This window comes from Ictidomys tridecemlineatus, chromosome 4 (genome assembly GCF_052094955.1).
Source record: "Ictidomys tridecemlineatus isolate mIctTri1 chromosome 4, mIctTri1.hap1, whole genome shotgun sequence".
Taxonomy (NCBI): Eukaryota; Metazoa; Chordata; class Mammalia; order Rodentia; family Sciuridae; genus Ictidomys; species Ictidomys tridecemlineatus.
This window is the reverse complement of record NC_135480.1, coordinates 141,010,990-141,038,975: the sequence shown is the minus strand read 5'-3', so window position 1 is coordinate 141,038,975 and position 27,986 is coordinate 141,010,990. Positions and strand designations below refer to the sequence as shown.

General features: G+C 37.8%; 1 protein-coding gene across 37 annotated transcripts in view; it reads right to left on the bottom strand.

The window, feature by feature from the left end:
• Trpm3 (transient receptor potential cation channel subfamily M member 3) overlaps positions 1 to 27,986 on the bottom strand; it is an 819,042-nt gene that overhangs the window by 228,523 nt on the left and 562,533 nt on the right. For 25 of the 37 annotated variants that reach the window (XR_013438078.1, XM_078047505.1, XM_078047535.1 and 22 more), the window contains exons 6-7: positions 21,887 to 22,058; positions 8,644 to 8,718 (exon numbers count right to left, since the gene is read on the bottom strand). Coding sequence is in view for 36 of the 37 variants with exons in the window: in XM_078047505.1 (XP_077903631.1) it covers positions 8,644 to 8,718; positions 21,887 to 22,058 (247 nt within the window). In the remaining variant the exon portion in view is untranslated. The remainder of the gene's footprint in view (positions 1 to 8,643; positions 8,719 to 21,886; positions 22,059 to 27,986) is intronic. The other 12 variants (XM_078047514.1, XM_078047518.1, XM_078047519.1 and 9 more) reach the window with 1 other exon arrangement.

Genomic DNA, 27,986 nt, shown 5'->3' with positions numbered 1-27,986 from the left:
GTTATATATGACAGTAGAATGCATTTATGCACTTTCATATATCATACATAAATGGGATATAATTTCTCATTTTTCTGAGTATACATGTTGCAGAATCATATTGGTCATTCAGTCACATATATACATACAGTAATGATGTCTGTTTCATTCTTCTATCTTTCCTATCCCCACATCCCCTCCCCTCCCCTCCCATCACTTCCCTCTACCTAATCTAAGGTAGTAACAATATTCTTCCCTAGTGTCCCTCGCCTTATTGTAAATTAGCATCCGCATATTAGAGAAAACATTTGGCCTTTGGTTTTGTGGGATTGGCTTATTTCGCTTAGTATGATATTCTCCAACTCTAATAATTTACTGGCAAATGCCATAATTTCACTCTTCTTTAAAGCTCAGTAATACACCATTGTGTATATATACCACATTTTCTTTATCCATTCATCTACTGAAGGACACCTAGGTTGGTTCCATCTTCGGTCTAGCTATTGTGAATTGAGCTGCTATAAACATTGATGTGGCTGCATCACTATAGTATGCTGATTTTAAGTCCTTTGGGTATAAACCAAGGATTGGCTAGAACTACTACAAGTTCTTCATTAAAGGGGATTTGGCTTTCTTCCTTTGCCTCCAGGGACCAGTGATCTGGGTGAAGGTCTTTAGGAGCTGAGGTGGGTAGGCAAATACATTTGCCCCTCATACTAAGTCACATAAAAATGTCATCACTAATAAAAATGATACTTTAATTTCCATCTACCTGACTGCAGTGGCTCTTAGTCAATTTGATTCTTGTCAAGAATGGGGTATAGTGTGTTGGGCCTCCTCAAGTTCCAACACTGTGGAGTCCAATTCTGCCGTTTCTGTTTCTGCCATTTTCTTTGCAATAGAATCTAACAAACTTGAGCTTCTGGTTCTACTTTGGGAATCTGGATTTATTTTTTAAGTGAAAATATGACTTTCTCTGAAAGGAAAAAATTAAAATGTCATTATAGTTTTTATAAAGAAACTGGCAACATGTTAAAAAAACAAATTACAAATGGAATAAAAACAAGGTTGCTTATGAATTTCTGGGTTGCAGTGAAGAATTAAAAGTGTAGTGACTTGCCTTGGGACAATTGATTAAAGGCAGTTTCTCTTTCCCTAAGGGAAGGGGCAGTCAATGAGCACCTACCTAGTGTCAGACATTCAGCCAGGCGGGTAGTCTATGCTTTCTCAGTCTGCTCAGCAATCTTATAATAGAGATTCTATTATTCCTATTTTACAGTTAAGGAAAATGAGGGGTAAGGAATAAACTGCAAAATTCACACAACCCGTAATTGTCTGAATTGAGTTTCAAGCAGAGATCTGCTGGGAATTCTAGAGTCTGTGCTCTATTCATTTGGTTTTATGCACTAAGGGGACAATATCACACTTATCATTCCACCAGGACACCTTTGTGGAGGGGTCATCATTACTCTGATATGACAGGTATGAACTTGGGCTACTTAATTCAAACCAGACAGAGTATGTGTGGTCACTCTATTTCACTCATATCATAGGGTCTCAAACTCATTTCTGGTAGCTTTTAAAACTTGATGGCAAATTCAGATATTTTTAAAAAGAAGCCTGTGTTTGTTCACTGTTCCCCGTTGCATCACTTCCTGGCTTAAAAAGGTCAACACTCCCCGCTTCGGGGTTTCTAGCTGCATCTAAACCACAGCTGTTCATTATCAGAGCGATTCCTTTCTCCAGACTCAGGGAGGGATGGAGCTCCAGGGAAGGAGTAGATCATTAAGCAAAGGAAAAGAGCAACAATACAGCAGCACCTGGCATATCCTATATGTGGACAAATACCAAGGGAAACTTTTTTTCTCATGTTCTAGCATATCCTTGATGGTGCTGGAAATAAACCCTGCTACTTTTTTCTTGGAAATAAATGCCTCATTACATTATAGCACATAAATGCATCCCGTGCATGATGATGAGGAATTGGGAGTCAGTTATGACCCAGAGGCATGCAATGGGTATTTTGGGTCTTTAATCACTGGAGTATTTAACCTCATTATCTCACTCTGTCATGTCTGTGTGAAACAGCTACTTGGCTTTTCCCTACTGCTGGCACCAAATACCATTTAACTCCAATAATAACTGCCAATACCATTGTCTACAAAGTGGGCCACTCTAAGTTTACCAATAAGAAAGTAGCACTATAAAGGATGTTCTTAAAATGCCAATTCTAGTATGCAAAAAGGAGTTTGCCCATTGAGAATTATTGTAGCAAGGGGTAGGTAGAAATCACCATTTCAAATCATGGGCTTTTCTTCTCAGTGTTTGCTCTACAACAATGGCTCTTGGTTTTAGCTTGCCGATGAATCACCTAAAAGAGCTATTAAATTGCACACTGCTGGGCTCCATTCCCACAGCTTCTGATCGGTAGGTGTAGAGGGAGATCTGAACATTTATATTTCAAAGGAATTTTCAGGTGATTTCACTGGACCACACTTTGAGAATGAGTGCCCTGACATAAAACTGTAGGGGGAGAATTTTTGCCTGTTTTTTTTTTTTTTAATTGATGTGGCCTGAGGACAAATAAAGTCCATGGAGTGGGATTGAAACATTCATGAACAACAGGTTTTCAGCAGTCTATTTTAAGGTCTAAAGGAGGCATCAGCAAACTTTTTTTGTAAGAGGCCAGATGAGTAAATATTTTCAGCTTTGCAGGCCAGATGGCCTCTTACAACCATTCAATTCTGTAGTTAGAGCACAAAAGCATCCAGAGACAGACCCTACATTAGGAATTAACATGGCTATACTGAAATAAAGCTTTATATTTTAAAAAAAAAGGTGGTGCCCTGAATTTGGCTCATGGGCTATGGTATGTCCACCCCATGCCTGAGCTTAACTAATGTGGTAAATAAATAATTCATAGAAGGCCACATCTGTTTGTTTGTTAACCCCACATGTGTTTGTGATCCATTAGATACTCTCCAAGTTGAAAATTTGATCCTGTAAACCAAGAATTGATAGACAACTTACTTGTATGTTATTGAGATATTGCCCCTATTAGAAGATAGTCATTCTTGCAATTCAGCCCCTAAACCCAGCTCTTTGGGAATATTTAAATTAAATATGCTAACACGTCACCCTATTTCAGTAGGGGCTTCACAGTACTGGGGAAAATTGCCTGCAAAGGTATTTAGTATATTCTCTACCTAGTGCTTTACCTAGAAGTAGAGAATATACTTAATTTTTATTTTGTAGGAAAATTTATTGAGCTACTAAATGGATCTTGTTTGCCATTGGTTTTTCCTCCCTTCATTTCAAAAAAGGCCACTGGGGGTGTCTTGTCTTAGGCAAGGGTTGTGGTGCTGTCTAGAGCTACTGCAAAGCAGAACTTTCCTGAAGATGAGCTCTTCATTACCACCACCACTACCACAACCCCAAAGCTCACTAATGTCCTGAAGGGGAAGAAGAGAAAAGCAAGTGTCGTTGGTACTGGGACTGAATTCAGGGGTACTCTAACACTGAGTGACACCCCCAGCCCTTTTTATTTTTTAATAAGAGGTGGGGTCTAGCCAAGTTGCTGAGAAAAGCCTCAAACTTATAATCTCCTGCCTCAGCCATCTGAGTCACTGGGATGACAGGTGTGTACCACCACCAAATCTGGCAGTTTCTTTGATGGAGAAAGGTGGGAGTGGGTGAGAGAGGGGAGAAATCCAAAAAGAGACTTAACAACATCCCTGATGGTTTCAGTTGGCCATTCCTTCCTCTTGCAAATATGCTTGTTCCTGGACATACAGACAGTTGCCCTCTTAGTTTTTCTCTTACCTGATTAGCTGCTCTTTCATCTCTTTTTCCTGATTCCTACTCATCTACCCAACCTGTGACACTGACACTGTCCCAAGAACTCAGTTCTTGGCCCTCTTGGCCCTTCTGGTCTTCCCTACCAGTCTGCTTAAAATTGCACCCCCTTCCTTGCACCACCTTTTCCGCATTCCCTGCTTCATATCTCTCCTTGGCACTTGTCATTATCCAATACACTATATATTTTGCTTTCATCTGACATCCTATTTACTATGTCCTTTTCTCCAATGTGTAAGCTCCATGAGGGTGGAAATGACCCCAGGATCCCACTTGAGGGGGACTGCTGCAAAGTACATGGTGAGATACTGAACTGAGGCTGCTGAGCCTTGGGGGTCAGTGGCAGCAAAAAAAAAAAAGTCCCATTGGCTTTACTTGGCATGAACACCAAAGGCACACAGCTTGGAGAGATCAAGAGGACTTGGACTCTATCAATCAGTGGTAACCTTGGTTGAGCGAAGATGTCCTTCCCAATTTCCCAAATGCTCTGTAGGAATGAATGAAGGAGTGAGAGCAAAAGGGTATGGGTGTATGGGGGTGGGGGGCTATAGTCTGGATCTTCACTATCCCCAAACATCTGTGTGTTTGGGGATAGTGAAGTCTTTCAGTCACTTTGGTTCTTGAAGGAGATTGTGAGACTCCCAATCTCTTTCTCATCCTCTCTTTCACTTCCTCTGCCACGTGGTCACACTATGAGAGACTGCCTCACCACAGGACCCCAATTCTACACTGGAACCTCTAAAGCTATGAGCTAAATAAAATTTTTCTTCTTATAAATTGATCATCCCAGGTATTTGTTGTAGTGATGGAAAACGGATTAACATGGAGGGAGTAGGGCGAGAATCCTAATAAAGATTAGATTGAATTTACTGAAACCTGGATGGAAAGGGTCCCGGAGTTAGATGTATTTGAATTAAGGAAAATTTTTATTGTGTGACATTTATTTCCTACATACCTAAGTTGAGGAGGGATGATTTATACTTGCTACAACAGTTCTTGACTAATGAGAACAAATACATGAAAAGAACAAAACAAATCTTGCTCCATGCATGTATGCCAAGAAAACAGAACCTGAGATTAGAAACACAAGGGTGAACTTTCTCCTCCTCCCTAAGCTCTTCATGTGGGTTTGCCATGTTCAATTTGCTGCTTGCTTCCCAGTCTCCACCAGGATTCATAATGAATCATAATAAATCCTAATGTGCAGTGGAATCAATATGTGCCCCCTGTGTGGTTCTGGGTAGGAGAAATGCTGCTAATGAGGGTGGGTTCAGCTCCAATTTGGTTGATGACCGGAGGAGCTGACTCCAGTCCTCGCCTCCCTGCGTTGGCAGAGGCACACACCCATTTCTTTCCCTCTCCCTCCTTCCAGCAGAGATTTCCCACAGAACCCCATGCGGATCCAGAGGTGCCAAGGCTTGTTAGAGTCCCTGATTCCTCAGCCTGTGCTTTAGGACTTGAGTGTTTGCCTTGCCTGCTGGGTTGTGGCATGCAGAACTCGGCATAGCTTTTGAAATCTGGCCTCGAGTGCAGAACAGGGACAGCCTGTTCAGTGAGGGGAAGGGCTCCTTATTTGTTGTAGCTATGGGTGGCATAAGAGAAAAAAAAATCTGTTAATTTGGCCATTAATAGGGCATAAACTTCCTATTTTCTTTTTGTCAGTTTTCCCCTCTCAGGGCTCAAGGATATTGAGCTGAGGTTCAAGGTTAAAAGAATAAAATGATGGCAGCTTGATTAGTGACAAGCAGGAACATTATTTCTCATCATTCCTCAAGTCTATTTGAATTACATTCACTTTTACATCCATGAGTTTCAAGGGCTTGAAATGCTCCAAACACTTTGAAGGGATCAACAAATTATTATAAAATCCTTGGGAAGGGACTTTGAAGGTCCTATATAAATTCCTTGGCCTTAGCCATTCTTAAGCAAATTAAAAATCTCAGCCCACTTTTCTTCTAGATCCCCAGGGAATGAGATACCATATCTTCTCTAAATATATCTCGCTGTAAAATTGTTCATTATGGCAGAAAAGTTCTCAGCACAAGTTTTCCCATTTATTTTATGTTTTTCCCCTCTAAAGTGAGTATGAATTTCTACCCAATAGATTGATCAAAATCTAGATTGAAAAGCAGCCACCGGCAATTATCACTTTGAATAAGTGGGGAAAAGTCAGTAGTTATCTTATTCATTTTAGTGGAAATACTCGAAGCCATGATGGCAACGAATACTACAAAAAAAATATTCTTACTCTCATAAGATGGAAATGATTTATCAACAATCATGATTTCATAGGAACACAGTTAAAATTTCCCAGACTAAATGCTTTCATGCCTAATAACAGAAATATGCATGATGATGGTCTTTGCTTGTACGTGTTCCCATTTATTTTTCCTCCATGAGTCTATGTTGCTGTCATTTTGTTCTTCTTTTCTAGATTTTAATATCTAAGCTCTATTACTTTTTTTTAATCAAATTAGAAACCAGAACTAAAAATTGGGCTAGGAAAACCAGGTGTTAATATTTACAACAGTCATTTATTGAGCACCTGCTGGGATGTGCCAGATGCTGTACTAAATTTTTGGGATGACAAAAATGGACAAGAGACATGCCCTGCTCTCTAGGAATCCATGATCTACATGTGATGGGGGACAGAGCAAGAAGATGGGCAGACATTCTTATTACCGAAAGAAGAGATGCCATGACAGAGTGACATAGGAACACAGCAGAAGGGGTGAATGTGAGTCTATTAAAATCAGAGGAAGTGAAGGATTGGGATGGGCAAAGAAGAGATTTTTGATTTTGAGACTCAGGAGTATAGGTTTTGACCAGACAGGTAGGAATGGGAGAAGATCAAATTTTAGCAAATATCAAAAAGGAATAGAAATACATCTAATGGATTGAGTTATTTAAGAAAAATTACAAGTATTTTGGAATGGGTGGGACAGAAGGTCCACATGATATTATGGTGAATAAGAAGCCAGAAAAAAATGAAAAATATGGAAGGATTTTCAGTTAGCAATGAAACAAGGATGAGGTTGGATCCCTTCAGGAAAGTCTCTGTTATATTGATAAGAATCTGATAAACAACAGTTAATTTTTCTGACCTTGAGATCAAAAATGTTAAACATTTGCAACCTAAATCATTCTAATCTGCAAAGAGATCTCAAAGTTCTTCCCTACAGGTAAAAATGTCTACCTCATCGGATGAGAATGGTAGAGAATTTCCCTGTTCAGACTTATTTGTTGATAAGTATTGTCTTAGTCCCTGAATAATTCCAATTTGGAAAAATCTTTGCTGAAAAAGAGAGAATGCCCAGATTGCATAGGAAGAGAGTCAGATGAACAAGATAGGCAGACTCCATGAAACTGTTTTTATTAAAATTTGTTCTGTTCCTCAGAGTGATTTTGACTTCATTATCTTGATAAAGTGGCTTCTCATTAATGAGCATGGCAAGAATCACAGCTGACTTGAGTCAAGTCATTCCATTAAATGAAGAAAAGGCAAGATTTAGATTGTTTTCTTCAACAAATTATTCTCTAGAGGGTCAACCTTCTAAACGGCAGAGAAAATATTGAACAACATTGTCAGTTGAGAACATCAGAAAAATGGCAAGTCTTCACAGTCTTGTGCAAAATGATCATGAATTGGTATCTGCAATTTGATATTTGGTCTTGATTGGTCGAGGCAGTAGAAAGTCTGCATGATTGGGCTGAACAGATAAGAGCATCCACAGAAGACAGTAAGATGTCGGTAGACACATAGCCTGCTCAGAGAAATATTAATTTTCTGTTCAGGTCACAGGGTTTGAAGTTTCGCGGTTAGTCTGTCACTTGTTCCCACTTCCCAAGATCCCTGGATAAAATTCTACAATGAATTTAACATAGAGTTGTTATCCCTCTCATGGGACAGTTATGGGCTCAATGATGGAAAATATCATGTCATGGTTATCCCAATGCATTGGATGATGGTGCAATGATCAAAAAAAGATGCCAGTGATGACAATTGAACGTCCCTTTGCCTTCCCAGCCTCCTTCATATATTCTCAGGCATAGGATGACAAAGGGAAGTCCACGAGTCACATGAAGAAAGACTGTAGCCATGAGGACACGATCAGGAGCTCCGACTGCCTACACCCCAACCCATCACCTCACCCACTTTGTCCTCCTATTGTTCTACTCCATCTTCTTCCCAAAGTCCTGCTTGATGTCTCCTTGCGACCAAACCAATGCTTGACTCATGTCTGGCACAGAGCTGCTCAACTGGTTATTGAATGAAATGATGGCCATTAGGTATTCTAAGCTCACAAAATTTAAGGGGATCTTCTTGAATGAGATAATATTTTCCTATGTGAATGGAAGAAGCGAGGGTTTTGGATTCACACCAGTGTTGGTTTACATCCATTTGCGTCACTAAATGGATTTAAGACAAGGATATAATCTCTTTGAGCTGCCATCTTGTCAACGCTAAGAAAGAAAGACAGTTCCTACTTGAAAGGTTTTTGAACGTTTTAAAAGAGACAGCATATATAAAAGTGCCTTGCAGAATGCCTGGATCATAAGTAAATGCTTCCTTCCTCTGGTAATATCCTAACAGTGCTGCCAAGCTCTCCAATGTGGCAGCTTTGGAATGACAAATCATGAGGAGTCACTAGTCTCTGATATGGTTGGATGACTTTAGGAGGTAGAGATAAATGGCAGCCATAGGGAGTGATAATGTTAGGAATTTTTAAAGGAAATGAAGGCTTCTATGGTTAACTTTCTTGGCTGGGGTTTAAGAGGAAATTCAAGTTGTCTATTAATTATACTTACCAATGGGGTCTAATTGGCAACTACCCCAAAATGAATAAAACAAGCGGGAGTCAAGAGAGAAAAACGGCAGGCATCCTGTCAAAAAATAAAATCTTTGAAATTTCTACAACCCACTGGTTGGATACACATTTTTTAAAAGCAGATGGCTTACCCAATTTGTATATATTTTATAAGTGTGACTGCAACTCACAATGCACATTCAGACCTATGCAAAGAATCACGCAGCATTTCTTAAAGTCAAGATTAAACAGATTTTTAAAATCAACCTTCCCTTTACTGGAGGAAATATCCTTTATAATTCTGTTTCAGCTTAAGGGTAGTGAGGGGGTTAAAATTCAATGTCTGGCACTTAGTAAATCCTTAAGAAATGATAGTTGCTGTTTAATTAACTATAATGATAATTATGCATCTTCCAGTTCTATGCCTTCCCAGACACAAGATCTAGATTCATCCCTAACCTCCTTTAAAAATAACGTTTCTGATTTCTGGAGAAATAAGTGTTCCATTCTCAAGGGATTAGCTACATATGACCTAAAAAACTACCCTTTCAGAGGCTAATCTAATGTTTTTCTTTTTAAAGATGAATTGAAACAAATGTCAATGTGTCATTCAACATGAATAATGTTATTTACTTGACTGGTTCTCTACATGTTACTCTTCTTTCATTGGCCAAGATATAAATATAGTCATATCTATATTGATATGTATAAAGTCATCAAAGCCATTTCAGTTACATAGGTTTCCTACCAAGTTGGTTCCTCTACACCACACTGAGAGACAAAGGCAATGGAGAAATCATGTTTCTGGAGTTGCCAGCTGCTGTCTAAGCCATCTCATCTCAAATCTAGGCCTTGGAGGAGAATCCCATGGGCAAAACCAGTGCTTTTTCTGCTGCCTTTTTGTTCCCTCCCTAGAAATAGCATTTAGGGAGGACTCCAGATCCTCAAGTTAGGGCTCTTGACCCTAGCTTCCTAGGATCATGGTAGACTTAAGGAGCAGCCTCAACCAGTAGCAGTTGTTGAGAGATAGGAGTTGGGTGGTAGGTAGCTGGTTGGTGAGAGGCATGGTATCCAATTCTTGGCCATTCCCCAGTGCCCATAACCTGGCAGAGTTGACCTCTAGTATTAAAGTCCTTATTGGGAAAAGCACAAAGTAATATCCTTCAAAGCACAGGATGTAAAGGTTGGTTCCTTTGGATTCCTCAGACTTCATAAAATAACAAACCAAGAGTAACTATTGTACATTGTCCAGAAAGTTCCTAATTAGCCTGTTTCTAATAACATGTTTAGCTTGCAAACTCATCCCCCAGGCTGCTCTATAACTGTGTATGGCAATTAGACCACTTGCTAAATACTATAAGCAAAGCTTCAGATAGACAGAAACCACACACACCTTCCTGGAAATATGGCACAAGCATTTGTTAATGGAACTGAGCAAACAAACAAAAAATGGTTTAGCAACATCCTTCCTGCAGAGTGAACAGCATACGGGTATTTTCAGTTTATTTTACCCCCAGTTATCAAATCCGAATGAACAGAAGTTTAAATGACATTTTAGTGAAGATCATCTAGAATAATATTAGTGGCAAAGTTAAAAATGGAAATGTCTAGATCAGAAGTATGTATTGATTACATCCATGGTTGTCTTGATATTTCATTAATTGCCCTTCAAGACACAGTAGAGAAAATGGGAAATGGTGCTAAGAATTTTTTCATTGAAATAAGGTTGATGCCCCACATATCCTACTTCTGTTGGTTGCTGAATTCTTAAGGAGTTATACCAAAGAGTAAGAAAGTGCCACCCAAAACTAAGGTAGTAACAAAAGGCTGAAGAAAGACTAGCAGACTAGGAGTTTTCAGTTCAGGTTCAAGTTAATTCATTGAATGAGTTGAGGCAGGAGACTTGACCTTTTTTAAGTGACTTTCCAATTGACAAAATTAAAGCAACAAACTAGATGAAAAGAATATTATAAATACACACTTTCTGTTGTTTGATTCTATATTCTACTTTAAGATCTCCTTAAAAGAAATCTGTCAGCATAAGCAAAAGGAAACAATGAAATATGTATATCTTTCCCTTATGATTTTGATGATTCTATTTCCTGAAAGAGAACTCTAGTTCAAGTGTCCTCTTTATTCATGCCTGTAGCTGAAATTTTGTTTATGCTGACAGAAGATTTAAAAAATTAACAAAAGTAAAATAAGTTTAGATTATATGCAGTAGACCAAATTTCTGGTTGTTGGAAGCTTCCACCCATCATGTGGCTGGCAATCCATCGCCCCCATTCTGCCTGTCAAATCTTATTTGAAATCCCTCTGACAAGGCACTCCTATGAATTTTCAACCCAGAAATGTTTGAATTACCATTGTACTTTATATGACTAAAAGACTTTAAACATTTGCTGGTCTATAATGCATATCTTTTCATATAGAGAGGCTGTAGAGCAGAGCAGTCCTGGCATTGGCTTAGACATAGACTCCTTGGGTTTGCCACTAACTAAAGTCTGACCTTGGACCTATTACTTGGTGTGTGTCTTGTGTCTCTCTCTCTCTCTCTCTCTCTCTCTCTCTCTCTCTCTCTCTCTCTCTCTCTCTCTCTCTCTTTCTCTCTCTCTTTCTCTCTCTATTTTAAATTGGTAAATGGGAAAAATAATGGTACCTGCTTCATGTTCAGTGTTAGGATTAAATCAGGTGTTGCTTATAAATTATTTAGGGTAGCACTCATAAATTGCCAGTCATTATTAACTTATTTGTAAAACTAAGTTCTTCAAGTACACAGCTATGTCTTATTTATCTTGTAACCCCTACAGTGCTTTGTATATTGTAGGCCCACAAGTAAATACTTCTTAAAGAAAGAGCCCTAAAGTATTGTCAAGGGGAAATATAACAGAGAGTAATCACTATTTGAGATTTCAAGTTTTTGTTTTGACCACATTTTGAAAAAGTTAAGAAATTGACATATATTTTGCCTGCAAAGATAAGGCCTTAAAAATATAGTGAAGTAAAGAGTGTCCTGAAGCTACTTTTTCACAGTGAGCATATGGACAATGTTCAACGTGAAATAGCTGTTGAGTGGGCTGCACCATATTGGGGAGAAGGAGCTGGTCTTTGGGGTGCCTAGGAACTTGACCAAGGGAAAATGAACAGTTTGAGCTGCACTAGATTGTTCTCATGGTAGGGACATAAACAGGGAATTTTAGGTCTACTTGTAGTAGATAAGGATGATGAATAAATTTAGGTTGTCTTGTCATTCACCAGCTTCAAAAAGGTCTCAGTATCGGCCATTATCAAATCTAACACAAAATCTGTTACCATGGTCTTAATAATTTGTACACCTATTCTTTATAATCATTTGAGAAAATTGTTCGGTGTCCTTACCCAACCTCTCTACTCTTAGTTTTCCTGACTTGAATTTTTATTAGGAGTAAAGAATTGCCAGAAGTTTGGTGAAACTTTATTGAACACAACTGGACAGGTTCCTTACCTACAGGTCAAGAATGATAGGGGCCACCCCTGGGAGTTGGTGGGGAAAGAAAACTGGGACGTCTTAGGAAGATGAACAAGTTGCAAGATCTAATGTACAACATACAATTTGAGGACCATAGCTAATGATGGTGTACTGAATTCAGGATTTTTGCTAAATGAGTAGATTATGGCTATTCTTGCCATAGAGGGAAAATGGGTAACTGCATAACATTATGGGATGTTAATTTGTCCCACTAGAGTACTATTATACTACATATGTGGCTTATAGCATCATTTTGTATAAATATGTACATTAATTTTAATTTCTTTAAAAATAAGATACACATATACTTGTGAGAGGAAGACCCCAAACTCCCACACAAGACAGCCTGACTACTTCCAAAGGTGTGTTCTTTTACAAAAGTAATACCTTTTCACTCTAAAAGTCAACATCAAGAAGTTTTTGAAGATATAAAGAGTATCACTTCTTGTCTTCCCCTCCACAACCTAAATCTCACTATAAATATGACTTGTTCAAGCATATAAATGTGATTATACATTTGTTTAATATAGTTGTTATACAATAGACTTTATACAAACACACACATTTATTTTAGTTGTAAATAGACACAATTCCTTTATTTCATTTATTTGTATGTGGTGCTGAGGATTGAACCCAGGGCCTCACACCTGCTAGGCAAGCACTCTACTGCTGAGCTACAACCCCAGCCCTGTACAGTAGACTTTTAAGAAAAGAAAAACATATCCTCTTAAATTTCTATGAGTTCAAAGCTTTTGCATTATTTGTAATACTTTTAGAATATTTCACTATACATCTACATATAACTTGAACTATTTGCTATTGATGAATCATTGGGTTATTTCCATTTGTTGCTAAAAATATAACATTGCATATATACACAGAATAAATTCCTAGAGGTAAAATTACAGGGCTCAAGGGCATGCACATTTAAAATTTGACAGAGGTAGCAAAACTATCTTTCACATGTTGTTGTCTATAATTACCAAAAATGGGCACATATTTCCATATATACTGACACTAGATATTTTCAACCTTTGGTTTTTGCCAATTTGATAGGTTAAACATTTCATTGTCAAATGAAGCTGAGCATTTGTATTTTGTTTCTTGTGAAGATCTTGTTGGTATATTTTATCTATTTTCCCAAAGGGCTTCTCACACTTTTCTTTTTGATTTGTAGATACTCTTTGCATATAATGGAAATTATCCCATTGTCATGGTTATAATATTTTCTTGACTTAGTCATTTGTACTTTAAAATTATTTATTTTCCAATGGGATTTATGAATATTATTATAGGAACTTGTGTGAATGAACAAGTCCCAATTTTGATTTAGGTTAAGCATCCCTAATCTGAAAATTTTACATTCAAAAAATTTTTCAAATCTGAATCGTTTCACTTACTAGTATTTAAGACAATAATACTCAACATGATAGTGATGGGAAAAAATACTAGACCAAAATAGAGCAAAGAAATTGTTGTACAATAGAGTATCCAGAGAGCAAAAGCAAAATTTATTTGCAAAGTTCTTGCTTATGGTTTCATTAAATCTGTAAGGCAATTCATTCTCCTAGTTTTTTTTAAACTCTCCAAGGTAAAAGGGAAACCCCAATTGTCTATAAATCATCTAAATCTACCATTTGGGTTTTATTGATTATACAAACTAAAATAAAAATAGGGTTGGATCAATGACACATGTGTTAAAGATGTCAATGGTGCTCTTTAATCTATGTCAAATTTTTAGGGTAAGTGGGTGTCATAATTTAACAATAGGAAAATGCTAATATATACCAGGGGTCTACTACAGTCCAGGGAAATAAATGACATGTACTAGAAATGGAATGTAAATTTTTGAAAAACAATGCCTCATGGTGTTTTACTTCATGAATTTATTCATTCACTCGAGATTTATATTTCTACCCTGTCTCTTATGTCCAAAATAAATCTCAGTAATTTGTAGATCAAAAATTAGCATTTTCTTGTTATTCAATTTCAAACTCCATTCTGTTAGAATCTTGATTTATTAAAATAGTCCCTGGGCAACGTTGTCACGGATTAGATTCTCCATCTCCCTCCCTGGCCCATGGGTAAAGCAGCTGTATCTTCTCCCACATTAGCTAATAACTGTGCACTGCAGGATTTTTCTGAGAACCCAGGACTCTGACAGGAAAACTCCCAGCCTTGAGCATATTCCTGGATTCACTGAGCCCCAAATATACAAAGCAGTGGTGCTAAAAACAGCTGCTGCTGAATTCGAAATTCTGATCTGATTTACTTCATAAGTTAATTCTACCTGGTAAGCAGGTCAGTATGTCTCTTCAAATGAAAAAGGACTTCCTGACAGCCATTATGGCAGAGAATCGATTCAAGTTCTTTTACAGTTTTCAAATATGCAGGGAGCTCTAAGGCGGACGACTTTGGTTTTCACCCAGGAGATCACTGGTTCAAGATTCAGCACCAATGAATTCTGGAGGAACTTCCTGATAGCAAATGATATTAGGATTTAAAGAAATATCAGAGCTGACATCTAGCTTGTGCTTTAAATTTAGGGTATTAGAGTTTTGGGAGGTTGTCAAATATTTTGTATTGTATTGCCACTGTGAAAGAAGTGATATTTCTTTTACATAAATCTTTAACTGAGGATATACTCCAAGTAGTATTTCCTAAGGGATGCTGTTGGTGTTTGGGTGAGGCAGTTCTTCAGGTGAAAATGTCTTGCATATAATAGAAGGCGGACATTCCTGCTCCCTCTCCTATGCCATGAATAAGCACCAGAAATCATGACCCTAAATCTTCTCTCGTATTTATAAAGGCATCCTATAGGAAACCAAGTCTCCCTAGTTAAGAACAATACTACAATCATATTTTAGGATTATCACCAAGAAATGTGGTGAAGGAACCAGAGTGTAAATGAGACATATATAAGTACTTACTTGTGACTAAGTACAACAAAACCTCTCTGCAACAAAATGCTTTACATTGGTGTGTGTGTGTGTGTTTTCTCTCAAACACATACCAATTTAAAGTCCAGTTTAGTTTAGCCAAGTGGATTTTACCAACCTCCAGTAACCAACTGGACTTTACTGACTTACCTTGTGTACCACATGTTCACAGTATTCACATATATCTCCAAGCAAAGGGGAAATACTTATTCCCCATTCCCCTGTTCCACCCACCGACCCCTAGCAACAAAATCCCCATAACTTATTCTATCCTACTGGGAACCAATCTGATCATTTTTTGTTAATTTGTGTGAATAAGCACATAATTATATGAATAGGTGCTGGCTTGGGAACTTCATGATAAAATATTTTTCCATAGACTTCTAAATTCCAATATGCTCAAATACCAAGTTTGATTGTATTTCATGAATTCTGTAATCATTTCTGCTCCTTATTTACTTGGAAATAAATGCCAAGCTCATTTTAATCTTCTTTAGAGGAGAGTACTCTAGACAGCCTCATCAGGTGAGACCACACTTAAATGTCAGATGTTACTCTGGGGCAAAGAAAGAACAGCATCAAAGTCTCTTCCAAGTGAACTTTGAAGGTGGCAAAAGCACTGGCTCTGGAAATCCAAGCCTATCCAGACACCCCCATCAACTAACATCACAAAAAAATATGTATCTGTAAGGTCTGCACGAAGAAATAATCTTAGACTGGATTTAGTTTGACATAGAGTTCCTTTTCAAGCAGGGAGACAGTCAGAAGACTGTAGCTTCTTAAAGGAATTTTCTACATGTGCAGTTGATGTTTAAAATATAATTAGATGTGCAATCCAAATAAAATTTCCATCTGGCCAAATCTAAATGACAGGCAAATAAAAACAATATCTTAAACAATATAAAATATTTGTAGTATCCTTTTGGAATAAAGTGGTAAATTATAAGAAAATCTAGTACTAGACTGAATCTTAATTTTCAAGATCAACTCTGGGATAATGCACATTCAGCCCCAATTCTGGCACCTGTAATCCCACCGATGTATCCTGTAACTCTTAAATACTTAGAATCTGAATCTGCAAGGAAAGCTTATATTTCTCATTATACTGTTTACTCCAGCTGGAGTGACAACTACAGCTTAGAGTATATTTTCAACAGTATTACAGAAAAAGACAGTTTTCTGATTATCACTGCAGTGACCACAAAATTGTTCAATTACTCTTTGATAAGCAATGTCAATAGAGACTTGATGACATGGGCCAGGGTATAATTTCAAGCCTCTATTTCCCCTTGGGGACTTCTCCATAACTACAGGAATTGTGGCTTCTTCAATACCAGAATGAGGGTCTAAATTAACCTAGTGAAGATATTCTAACGAATGCCCTAGACTTCAGGTGAGAGTCTGAGTCTTGGGTAGAACCTGTGACAGTCTGATGGTGTCCTCTGGGGTACACGTACGTACCCCTGAGAAGGCACAAAGAAAACCAATGTCCTGAACTTCCATATGGCAGAATCCTTTCATAGGTTGACTTTCTCACAAGACTGAGAGGAATTACCAATCTTGTTCACAGATGCAGAAATCAAAACCTAAGAGAAATACAATAACTTGCCTGAGGTCATGAGACATGATGATTTGAATTCCTGGGTCCACTTGCCTCTGTCAATTTATAGGACTTGGAATAGACATCCCCCCCCCTTTTTTCCCCTAAAGATATAATCTTCCTTTCAAACTCTTAGAGGGTAAATCACAATTGGTGGGGCTTTTTCTAACCTTCATTTTAAGAATTGTAATGTTAGCATTTGTTTTAGATGGTTTCCAGTCAGCTGAGAGTAGAATTGTGTACTAGAAAAGATGATCACCAAACTTTAAAGATAAACTTTAACATGTTTTTGAGTCAATCTTCATACATTTTTTGAGCACATTCTTGTTAATTCAATGCATGTATACAATGTGTAGCAATCAAGTCAGAGGAGTCATCTCACCTTTTCAGACATTAACCGTTTTTTTTTTTTTTTTTTTGTGTGTGTGTGTGTGTGTTGGGAAGTTTAGATTCTTCTCGTCATCTTAAAATACATCAGATTGTTTGAACAAATAGTTACCCTACTGTGTCATAGAAACCAGAATTAAATCCCCCCTCACTGTGTTTTGATGCTCCTGAAATGTATCTTATTTTTAAAAAGATCTGTTAAAGAATGCTTGGATCAACATTTGTTGTTACATTGCTACTGAGTTAAGGAGATAGTTGTAAAATTGAGCCTATGTGTGGCCAACACAAGTTGAAAAAAAATACTTTGGTACTGAAATGTGTATGGATGAAATGATATGCTGGGTTTCATTAATTTCCATAGAGGAGGGAAGCGGTGGGTTTACATATCCAGGAAATAAACCTGGGCATAGGTTGATGAATACAGAGGCTAGGTGATAGTTTTAGGTTATATGTCAACTAGCAGTACTGTGCCTGCCATGTAATATATATTATTATAGTCATAGTAATACCCTGGCCATGATAATGTGCTCTAGTTTTGGCATGTTTGGAATTTAATAATGTTTACAAAATGTATGATGGGGTCTTAAAGCTTCATCAGGCACTTGGATGCTGCTTTCTGGAGTAGCCCATATATATTTTCTATCTTGAATTCTACCATGTTTTACTACCTCTTCTGCTGCCATCCTTATTCAAACCACTATCCTCTTTCCCTGGCAACACTTCAGTAGCCTGCTAAGAGCATCTCCTTGCTTTTAATCTTATCCCTGACCACATTTTAACCTCTAGATTAGAATTTCAGTGACTTTTTTTAAGGGAGATACTATAAATTGCCAGATCCAAACTCATTATAACAAAATCCAAGTTTTGACCAAGCATTTCCTGCTTTTCATTGAACTCTTGAACTTCTGTCCCTGCTTTAATTCTCCATGGAATGCGCTTTCCAGTCCCTACACCCCCCCCCATATCTTTCAGGCCTCTGCTTCAATGTGATCTCCTCATTAGAGGCTCTTCCTATCACCTGATGTAAATGATTCTCTGAAACACATAAGCATGCATGCAGACATATATATCTCGAGATCTTGATTTTTTAATAGCACTTTTTACTATCAGACATCACATATTTTCTTATTTATTACTGTTTATCTTTGACTTAAGATCAATGAATTAAACAATTGTTGCTGTTACTTTCCAAACCTTAACTATTACTGGTAGATGAGCTCAGTAAATATTTATTTATGGAAGAGAAGATTGGCCTTGTTCCTTGCATATTAAATTTGAAGTTTAAAAATTGCAGATAGTGTTCTAAAGCAGGTAGCTGTTCATGTGTAAAAGGTTTCTCTTTTATAAACAAAGCCCATCAGTAATCCCTTACAATGCTCACTATTGACTGTCAGCAGTAGGAATGGGTGGGGAGAAGGGGAGAGAATGAGGTAATGAATGCCAGAGTGCTGAGAAAAATGGAGAACATTGGCACTTGTGATATGTTATTATTAATAATTGGAGTGTTGGTGAGAAAGAGCTTATGGGTGTCCTGAGAGGGAGTCACTTTATATTTAAGGGAAATACCGTCCAGAGGATTATGTCATCTATGTAAGAAAAGAGGATTATGGGTAGGTTACTGCCACATGCAGGTCACCACTAGTGATGAGGTCTGGCACTTTATTGAGGAAAGTGTCATGTGTGTGCAGATGTCCTGGGGATGTCCTAAGGGTGAGGAGGTAGAGAATATAATCATGGCTCTAATTTGCAGGAAATTGAGTTTCATAGTTGTACTTTAGATTTCCTAAACTTTTAAAGCAAGAAATGAAAATGTAAGTGGGATATTCATTTTTTTGTTTATTTTTCAGAATTTATTTTAAAAGGAAAAAAAATGGAAGGAAATATATCTTAACAAGATTCTGCATAGGATTGCTATTTCTCTAAAATTTAATAATTTCTCTACGTGTCACTATGTAAATGGAATTTTTAGAATAAACTCACAGAATAAAATTTAATTTTTGAAAGAACCACATTATTGCTAATTATGATGTAAAGAAAAAATTCTCTAGATTAGAAAATAAAAGTGCTGCTCTAAATATTGGCTGAGGAGGATTGCATCAAGGGTTTGTATTCTGAGGCTGTTTTGTGTGATGACCAGGTTCACTTTTTGCCCATCGTCTCAGTTCTGTTCTGTAGGTTTCTATGTTCTCTGTGGGCTCTTTGCTGATAGCTGGAGACCTCTATATCAGTGAGTCTGGATCACCTTTACACTGTGAGGAGCTTGCTGCCCCTCCCTACCTTGTGGACTAAGTACAGTAATAAGGGAAACAGACAAAATCAGTATCTTTTGAATCCATCTCTCAGTTTTTCCAAGACCAAGAGTGCTCAGGGACATGGGACTTTCTGTGCTAAACCTGCCACAGTTCCAGGCAAACTGGGATGAGTTGTTTGCTTGCCACCTTTAAGTTCAGGGATAGAACTGGGGTAGGAGCCGAATCACACATCATTTACTACAGCTCATGGGCAAATTCCTCACCCTGTACCACTTAACATCCTATGACTTCAATCTCTGTTGATTTCTGGAACCTTCCTGTATTTAATTTCATTACTGAATGGTAGCCTATGGGTTTCTTTGATGCCTCAAAGACAGTCACCAAAGTGCCCTAGTTTTAGCCTTGCCCCTACTTTACACCTTAGACCCCAGATTAGTCCCCACTTATCATGTGCCCATATGCTGCTACTTGTTTCCATGGGTTAGCAAGGACCTAGCGTCTACACAAATGGGATGCGATATGTCCATGATGATCTGCCTACCCACAGACTAGCATTTGGTGCCATGTCTTCCAACATTCCTGATGTCCCAACCATCTGCTCTGGTCTGCTCTTCACATTCCAGGCTGCTGAGCTCTGCTCCTCACTGAGGCCAGGCCACTGTCCATGAGCCTCCCTGGATCTCCTCTGCAGACTACTCACACATTCAGTACTTCTGCAAGCTCTGGAGAAAGGTGTACCTTGAGGTACATAAAGTCCATCAAAAAGGTGTCCTCCCTGGGATGACCAATTAGAAAAGGACACCTTTCCTCTGGGAACTCTGTAAGGTACAAGGCTTGACTAACAGAGCCCTGACTGGGTTTTAACTCCAGCTTACATCCCTTTGATGGAAGCTTAAGTTACATACCCACACACCCAGCTCTGCTCCCACACTACTGACTAGATGGCCTAGGCACCAGCAAGCCCTAGCATAATGAAGGTGGTTTGCCTGTCTAGACAGATTTTTCTCATCACTGAGTTCCTAACTAGACCCTTTATTCTTTTTGTTTTCCTGCTTCTGTGCCTTTTAGCTCTCATTCCTAACCTGATGGTAAAAGAAAAGATTCAATCTGTAAAAACCTAAGTAGATAACATGAATTGCATAACGTTTGCCACTAATTGCCCATTCTATCAAATATTGTAACAAAATTCAGTTTTAGTATTGATAGCAAAACCTGCCACCCGTTGATAAGATTGTGTCATTGCATTTGATCTCTGCTGGCCTCTGAATCAGTTTTCTAGGCTTTTCTATTCTTTTTATCCATAAAACATTCACCTTGACCTATTATTGTGTTTCTTCTTTCCAAAGACATTTCAGGAAGGGAGTTTTCTAATACAACTTTTACTTCAGATCTAGGCCTAAAGACAGTACTCCAGAATTCACTGTGAAAAGAATGAAAGTGTAAAACTTGGCTATTAAGCAGCAGTAATTCCCCAAACACCCAAAGACGAGAGTATAGGAAGGAGAAGTTGTGGTCTGGTGGGTCTACCGTCCCAACTGTGGCAGGAAGGCCACTGTACCAAGGGGGAAACCCATTTGGAATAGATGCAGGAAAAGTATCAGAGAAAAGAAAAGTGATTTGGGCACACTGAGCCACATTACACTGGAGTTTTGAAAACGAATGCATGCAAAGAGAATCTTTTAGTATTTGGAATTGCAGGCTTTGGGATGTCAATCAATTAGAGCCAAGTTTCCTTGAGGGGGACACATCATACCATCAAGTTTGAACTTGTCATGAAGCCTGCAGTGGTACTTTGAAAAGAAACTGAATTTTATTTTGTGAGGATGGACAGTAGATTGATCACATTTAAACGTAAGCTGCTTAGTGATCTGAGGAGCATTGTTGTTGGTACTCTTTTACACTTAAATGTTTACACAAAAAATACAACATAGAGCCCATCAGCCATTTAAGAGATGTTATTAATGTAACCAGTAGATATATATTATGTGATGCACATAAATAAACACATGTATCTAAACATATATCTAGAGACAATATGAACATAGAATTATGAGATGAGTTAAAATTTCATCGAGATGGTTTTGCATGATGCTTTAGCTTAGGAGATGTTCAGTGCCCTTGAAATGCCTTTGCATAGCTAGATCTGTGCAATGATCAAAATACTGTCTTTCCTTTTTCTTTTTTTAGCCACTAGAAAAGCTTAAAAGAGTAAAAAAAAAAAATTCTCCAGGGTAACTTTTTTCTCCTTGGAGTCCTATGAAAAGGATGTTAAAAAAAAAAAAGTTTGGAGGGAAAGCATAGCTGTATTGACATACCCCTCATGGGGTTGAAATGTTCTGCATAATAAATGGGCTTGGGCCTAATTATTCCATCATCAGTTCTTTTGCCTCCATTGCCCTCCTCTGGATCACTGTCTCTCATTTGAACCACTGGCCCAGGAGAAAACATGATCCATGTTTACAATTTGCTCAAGTTTATGTATTACTGCTGCATGATATATAATTTTACTTTCTGTATACTTTCTACAAGGCATGACAGTGGGACAGTGGGCAACTTACTTGTGTTTATCTTCTGAAGTGAAATATGCTTTTCCAGTTGTCTTCGAAGTTTCACTTCGGCTCCGTATTTTCCAGTCGTGCCATTGTCAGCCAGGATAAAATGGGAATGCATGCTGTTGAGAACAGTGAGCTTGCTCATGGGATTGGACATGGTTTGGTATGGCCGGACTACCTGCAGGGAATCAAAAGGAAAAGGCAGAAGTGAGAAAAGCAAACAAGATATGAAAAGGAGAACTGGAAAGAGAGAAAACATCCATTCTTTGGTACAGTGGAAGTGTAGTCTGCATTCTCAGAATTGCTTCGGGTAGAAGCAATATTTATGGTAAGAGTTCCATTCAAAGCAAGACTGTGCTTAAAAGCTTTAAAGAAATGAGTTTATGCTTTTTTGCTCTAAAAAATCTTATTAGCAGATGATTGTTTTATTTTGATCTTTTATTTGTCAATGAACCAAAAATAATCTTTAGTTATCTTGTTTTTCTTCTTGTTAATAATTTAATTAATTCATTGGTACTTTATAATCCTATCCTATATAATGGGTTCATTGCAACATATTCCTACATACACATGTGACTATTTCAATAGTCACAGCAAAATCACAATTCTGGAGCAAGCAGAGGGTCTAGGGATGGAGAAAATATGTTCTTCTCTATCAATCCCATTCAGCAATCTAAAGGCCTGTTATTTAAAATAAACACTGTTCTTAGTAGATACCTTATTTAACCATGAAATAGCTTGAATATAGAATAACTGCCTCTTGAGACAAATATAGATCGGCCTCCAAATGTTCACCTCTCGCTTATTCTACTTTTTCTTGATTTTTACTTTCATGGTGAATTACAGTAGCTAAAATAGAACAATTTCAGTGTAGTCTCTCAGATTTGGGGTATAAAAAGATAATCAACATATATTGTGACCCAGTTGCTTTATGTACATTCTCTTTATTCTTTGCAACAATCCCTGTAAGTTTCATGCTATGTTCATTTTATAGATGAAGAAACTGAAAAATGGACAGATAAATTGGAAATTTACACCCAGATCTGCCTGATTCCAAAATCTGTACTTTTTCCACACTGCTTAGATCCAATGGAAACATAAGGTGATGTGTTGGAAATCCAGTACTAACATATTTGGATAGAAACTTCACTCAAATCTAGGAAAGGGAACATTTAACAGGCTCACTGCTACATGGTCTCAGTACAGCAATCAGTGTACTGAATCATGGAAATTGACAAGACAAATAAATGCTACTGGGTTTTTATTTCTCTGCCTTTGTGCAGTGTATACATTAATTATTGAGTTGAGATGTTCTTGTTCTTTTTCAGTGTGCAATAACTCACCATGAAAAGCTGTAGTAAGATTGAGTAGTTTGTTAAAAGAATTACAAAATGATTTAGTAAGGGCAGTCTTTGATAGTAAAGATCTCATGTAAGTTATTTTTTAGACCTTTGATACTGATTCAAAATCCCACATTTCTATGTGCCTGCAAAATAAAATGTGCTTAATAAATAGTGAATGAATGGATAAGCAAACTTGAGACAAATGTTTTGTTCAAATCTGAAAAAAATCCTCTTTTCTGAATTATTTGGGAATTGATTTAAATTTAAAATGGATATATAATTCTAAGCTTTTAAAAGCTTTTAATACATGCCCCATTTCTCAACATAGCATTGATATGTTAATTCATAGCTTCATTATAGTTACATCTTATTGATAAAGATTATAACTTTTTAGTTGTTGCTTTTAGTGATCACATGGAGCAGTCATCAGTTACTGCTTTGTCTACATGAGTGAATGAGAACCCTTGAAAATGCAGAGGCAGTGGACAGCTACACCCATCCCAAGCTCTTTATCACTGGAAGAGTAGGTCACTTGTGGTTGAAATTTCCATTTTGTTGCTACACAAGTTTTGATTATAAAACATTCATTCTACAGTAAAGTGCAAGTTAATAAATATTAATGCTTTGTTGAAAGAGGCTTAGAAATTCTTTTTCCTATTCTTAAAGTGCCTCTGCATTGTGCTTTTGGACAAAAGAAAATACTTTTGTTACTGTTCTTTCTTTTCTAACAGCGGTTTCTGACGACTCCATGTGAAGGAGAGGGAAGATCCAAAGCAGTTCTGTGAGAGGCGGAGCTGACGGATGTTCTAGACGTTAAACTGTGTGTGATTGTGAACCTCAGAAGTTTCTGCTGGCTGAGATACACATTTTCAAATTCCTGGAAATCCCACTTGAAGACCATTGGAGAAAATACAATTTTCAACTACTGAAAGTATAGAAATGATTCTGTGCCAAGCTGATATATTCATCACAATCTGATAATAAAAGAAGGTAATCAAACCATCTGTGTTCTAAACATCTCTTTCCTCCAATCCTGGATTCTAAAGATATTGGTGGTTTGGTCTTCTGACTTTTGACCCTGTTTTATTGTGAAACATAGCTCAATATCTCTTTGGGAATATTGAACATCTGAATCAGTCATGATAAGAAGGTCAAATTTACAGGGTCTTAATTTTTTCATTGTACTGACCTCCTTTTCTTTTGATTTTGTGTGAAGGCAAGTTTAAGGTCAGAGTTTGCTGAACGAAAGGAGATATAAATCTGAAAACTAAGTAAAATGCCCTAATCTGCTTTCAGACCTTACTGGAGAAAGGTGTACTGAGTCCTGGAACAATCCTGCACACATGATCATGGAAATTACTTGAATCTCAGTTCTGCCAGTGACTGTGAGAACTGGAGTCTCACTTTTTTAATCTGTAAAAAGGAAATGATAAAACCACTTACTTCATGAGGATTAGCTGAGATTATATGTGCAAAGTGCCTGGCTCCTAGCAGGCATTCTATAAATGGTACTTCCTTTTCCAGTTCTGCTCTATCTTGCCAACTATAAGCTGAGTTTCCAGTTGTAAACCAGTGATCAAATTGAAATATGAGACAAATCATTGACTTTTGTTTTATCCAAGACATTTAATTTAATGTAAGGAAAAAAAAACCCCAACCATCTGTTGGCAAAATATGCAGTATTTTTTTTCTTTGTCATATCCTCCAAGTATTTGTTGACTAACTGAAAGTTTAAAATAACTGCTCAAGTACTTCAGAGAAATGCAGTTTCGTCTAACTTGCCTGCAAAATCCACTTACTATTCTTTGTTACAAATATGGCAGTAGCTTATTTTTGAGTTGCAATTTGCATATGTACAAAAGATTTGCTGATCTTTCTATTGTATTTTGCAAATAGAAAAATAATGCCTTTTTAATAACATGAATACAAATTAACTTTTCCCTCTGTCAAAATATTGGAGGTCATGCAAACACTTTCATTGTTAAAAGCTCACAAACAGAGAAGGGTTTTTTGAAAGTATGTGCTATTGAGAATTATTGTGATATGTTCATAACTTGTAGGTATAATGGATTACTGTAACATGTTTCTTAGCCAGAACTTTGTCCTAATGCTCTATAACATCTATGGCATGTAATGGATCGTCTTTTTTTCCTAAGAATATAGGATGGTCCAGCTTATATTCCATCCTTGGAAGAACTGAGAAGATAACCATTCACATAATTTTCTGTATTTCATAGTTCAGATAAGAAACTGGAGTTAGGCAAGGTCAAATTGTATCTGAAAGCCCTTCAAACCAGGTGAGTGGCGTAAATGATGAATATTATAGTATATATACTTAGAAACATAGTAGTATCTATACCTAGAAATCTAGGATTTTAGACCCTAATAGTCTCTGATCATCATGGGCTAGAGTACCTCTATGTAATGACATTTTTTTCTATTCATTCTTGCTCCTCAAGAGTAACCAAAAAACTTCTTTATTCAACCAATTCCTTGTATAGCATTTAGTATGATAATGATATGATGACAATCCCGGCTTTAAGGAATCTGTAATTATCTTGCCTCTGAAACAAAGAGGACTTGTGAAGTGAGGGCTGTCCAAGGGATTATATGGAGGTAAAAACCCTTTTATATAAGGCATTGGTAAGGACACCTTCACTGCTAAGAAGAGAGCGGGTGAGCTGCTGTAGAAAAACTGAACATCCTTCATGTGCTGACACTAGAGTGCTGCAACTGTGTTCCCTGGATGGACGTCAGTCAGTCATTCAGGAGCCAGTCTAGAGTTTTCCTACCTGTTTTCAGGAATATTTTGGTCTTGCTCAGGAGTATTTATCAGGAAGTCAGAATATCAGGGTTCTTGTTCCTCTGAGTACTAACTTGTGACCTTGGGCAGGTCTCTGAATTCATGCATTTACTCATGATTTCTTGAGTAACATAATCATGTGTCTAAGTAATATCTTCTAATAAGTATTCAAAATGTTTTTATTAAAATAAACTTTAGGGGAATTTTTTTTTTATCTGTGAAGCAGAAGACTTGATGGTAATTTATGATGGCTTCGTACCTCTACAATTGAATCTGAACAGCCTATGTTAAAAAAATGTACATGCTCTTTTCTAGTTAGTGCAAAACAAAGTGTGTTGGCAAAGTCTTTCTCTCATGTCCTGAGGTCTCTTCCACTTTGAGGTGCTTTCCTTGATAAAATGGCAATTTGATCACCTGAGATTCTTTATTCCAAATACAATTGAATTGGGCTTAATTAGGTTTTTGTGCCATCAATCACAAGACTTCTACAATCCCACACCCATTACCTGGTGAGTTGTATATCAACATGCCACAGGTCAAGCAGCAGGATAGGGAATGTACAGCTCAAGGAGTCATCTCTTCCCTCCTAATAGCACCATGGTTTTTAACTTAAACCAGAAGAAAATGAACATTCATTGACCATTTTTTGCATATTAGGCGTTGTGGAACAATCTGTTTCGTATTTATTTTGTAGATGGAATTGGGGACTCAGAAGTGAGGTATCCTGGCCAAATTTGCCTCATTAGCCCCATATGGGTTCTAAGTTCCTTTATAAGCCAGGATGCATTACAGGGGAAGATAGAAAACCCAATCTCATTTTAAATGTCTAGAGGATATTACAGTTAGTTTTGCTGCTGGATATTTTTTTTTATTAGTGGCTCAGCTGCTCCGTGGAATCCTCTGACAGCTGACCAGATTATTTCCAGTTGAGTCATCTAGAACTATATGTATACAGAGGTCAGAAAAGGCACCAGTAGGCAGCAAGGTGGGGTCGTGCTTTGGTAAGAGAGAAACAACATGTTTTGAGATTCTCTTAGCATTCGGCATCCATTTCTGCTAGGGAAGAGGGGACACTGCTGAGAAGTAAGAAGCCATCTCTGTGTTAGAGATAAAGAAACATGGGGACTAAGAGAATGTGATGAAAAAGTGAAAGCCTCTGTATGTCCCCATCATCACAGAGGCCTAGGCCAGTGGGACATGGATGGTTATTTCCTATTCAGGCAGAGGAACTGTGAGTACGGGCATAAAGCAGGTCACTCTGAAACTGAGAGTCCATCTCTCAGCTCAGCAGTCCACACAGGAATCAGCAAACCAAGGGATCCATTTCCAGAGAGCACCCAGATACTTTAGCTGTGTGACGCCCACTAAAATTCACAGGAACATCAATTGCATCTTTCAGTAACACTTGGAAAATGTGCCCTTCAATGTGTGTCCTGCAGAGAGTTTCATAGCCCTCCTTTTATCCTTTCCACTTGAATAGGTTCACCTCCCTTTGGCCTGTCCTGAGGGAAGCCATGTGCCATTTAGCTACAGGCAGTGGCAAGAGGCTCTTGAATTCTGAAAAGCTTTCTATACGGATCCCAAGTTTCCAGTGGGGGTGATTTTTAAACTGTGTTCAGAAATTCTTTGAAACTCTTCCTTTCGTCTAGGTGGGAATCGGTGATTTGCCTCTAAGGGATAAAACGGAACAGTGGTGATGTATGACTTCCCAAACTAGGCCACACAAGGTTTTCTGTTAGCTCTCTGCCAGATCACTTACTCTGGAGGAAGCAAGTACCATATTGTGAAGAGAATAAAGCAGCCCTATGAAGGGATTTGCATGGCCAGAGACTCCTACAACACCTTGTGGGTGAGTCATTTTGAATAGGGTTTACCATGCCCCATTCAATCCTTCAGTTGATGCAGTCCAACTGCCATTTTGACTGTGACCAAAGAGAGACCCACAGCCAGAATCAACCAG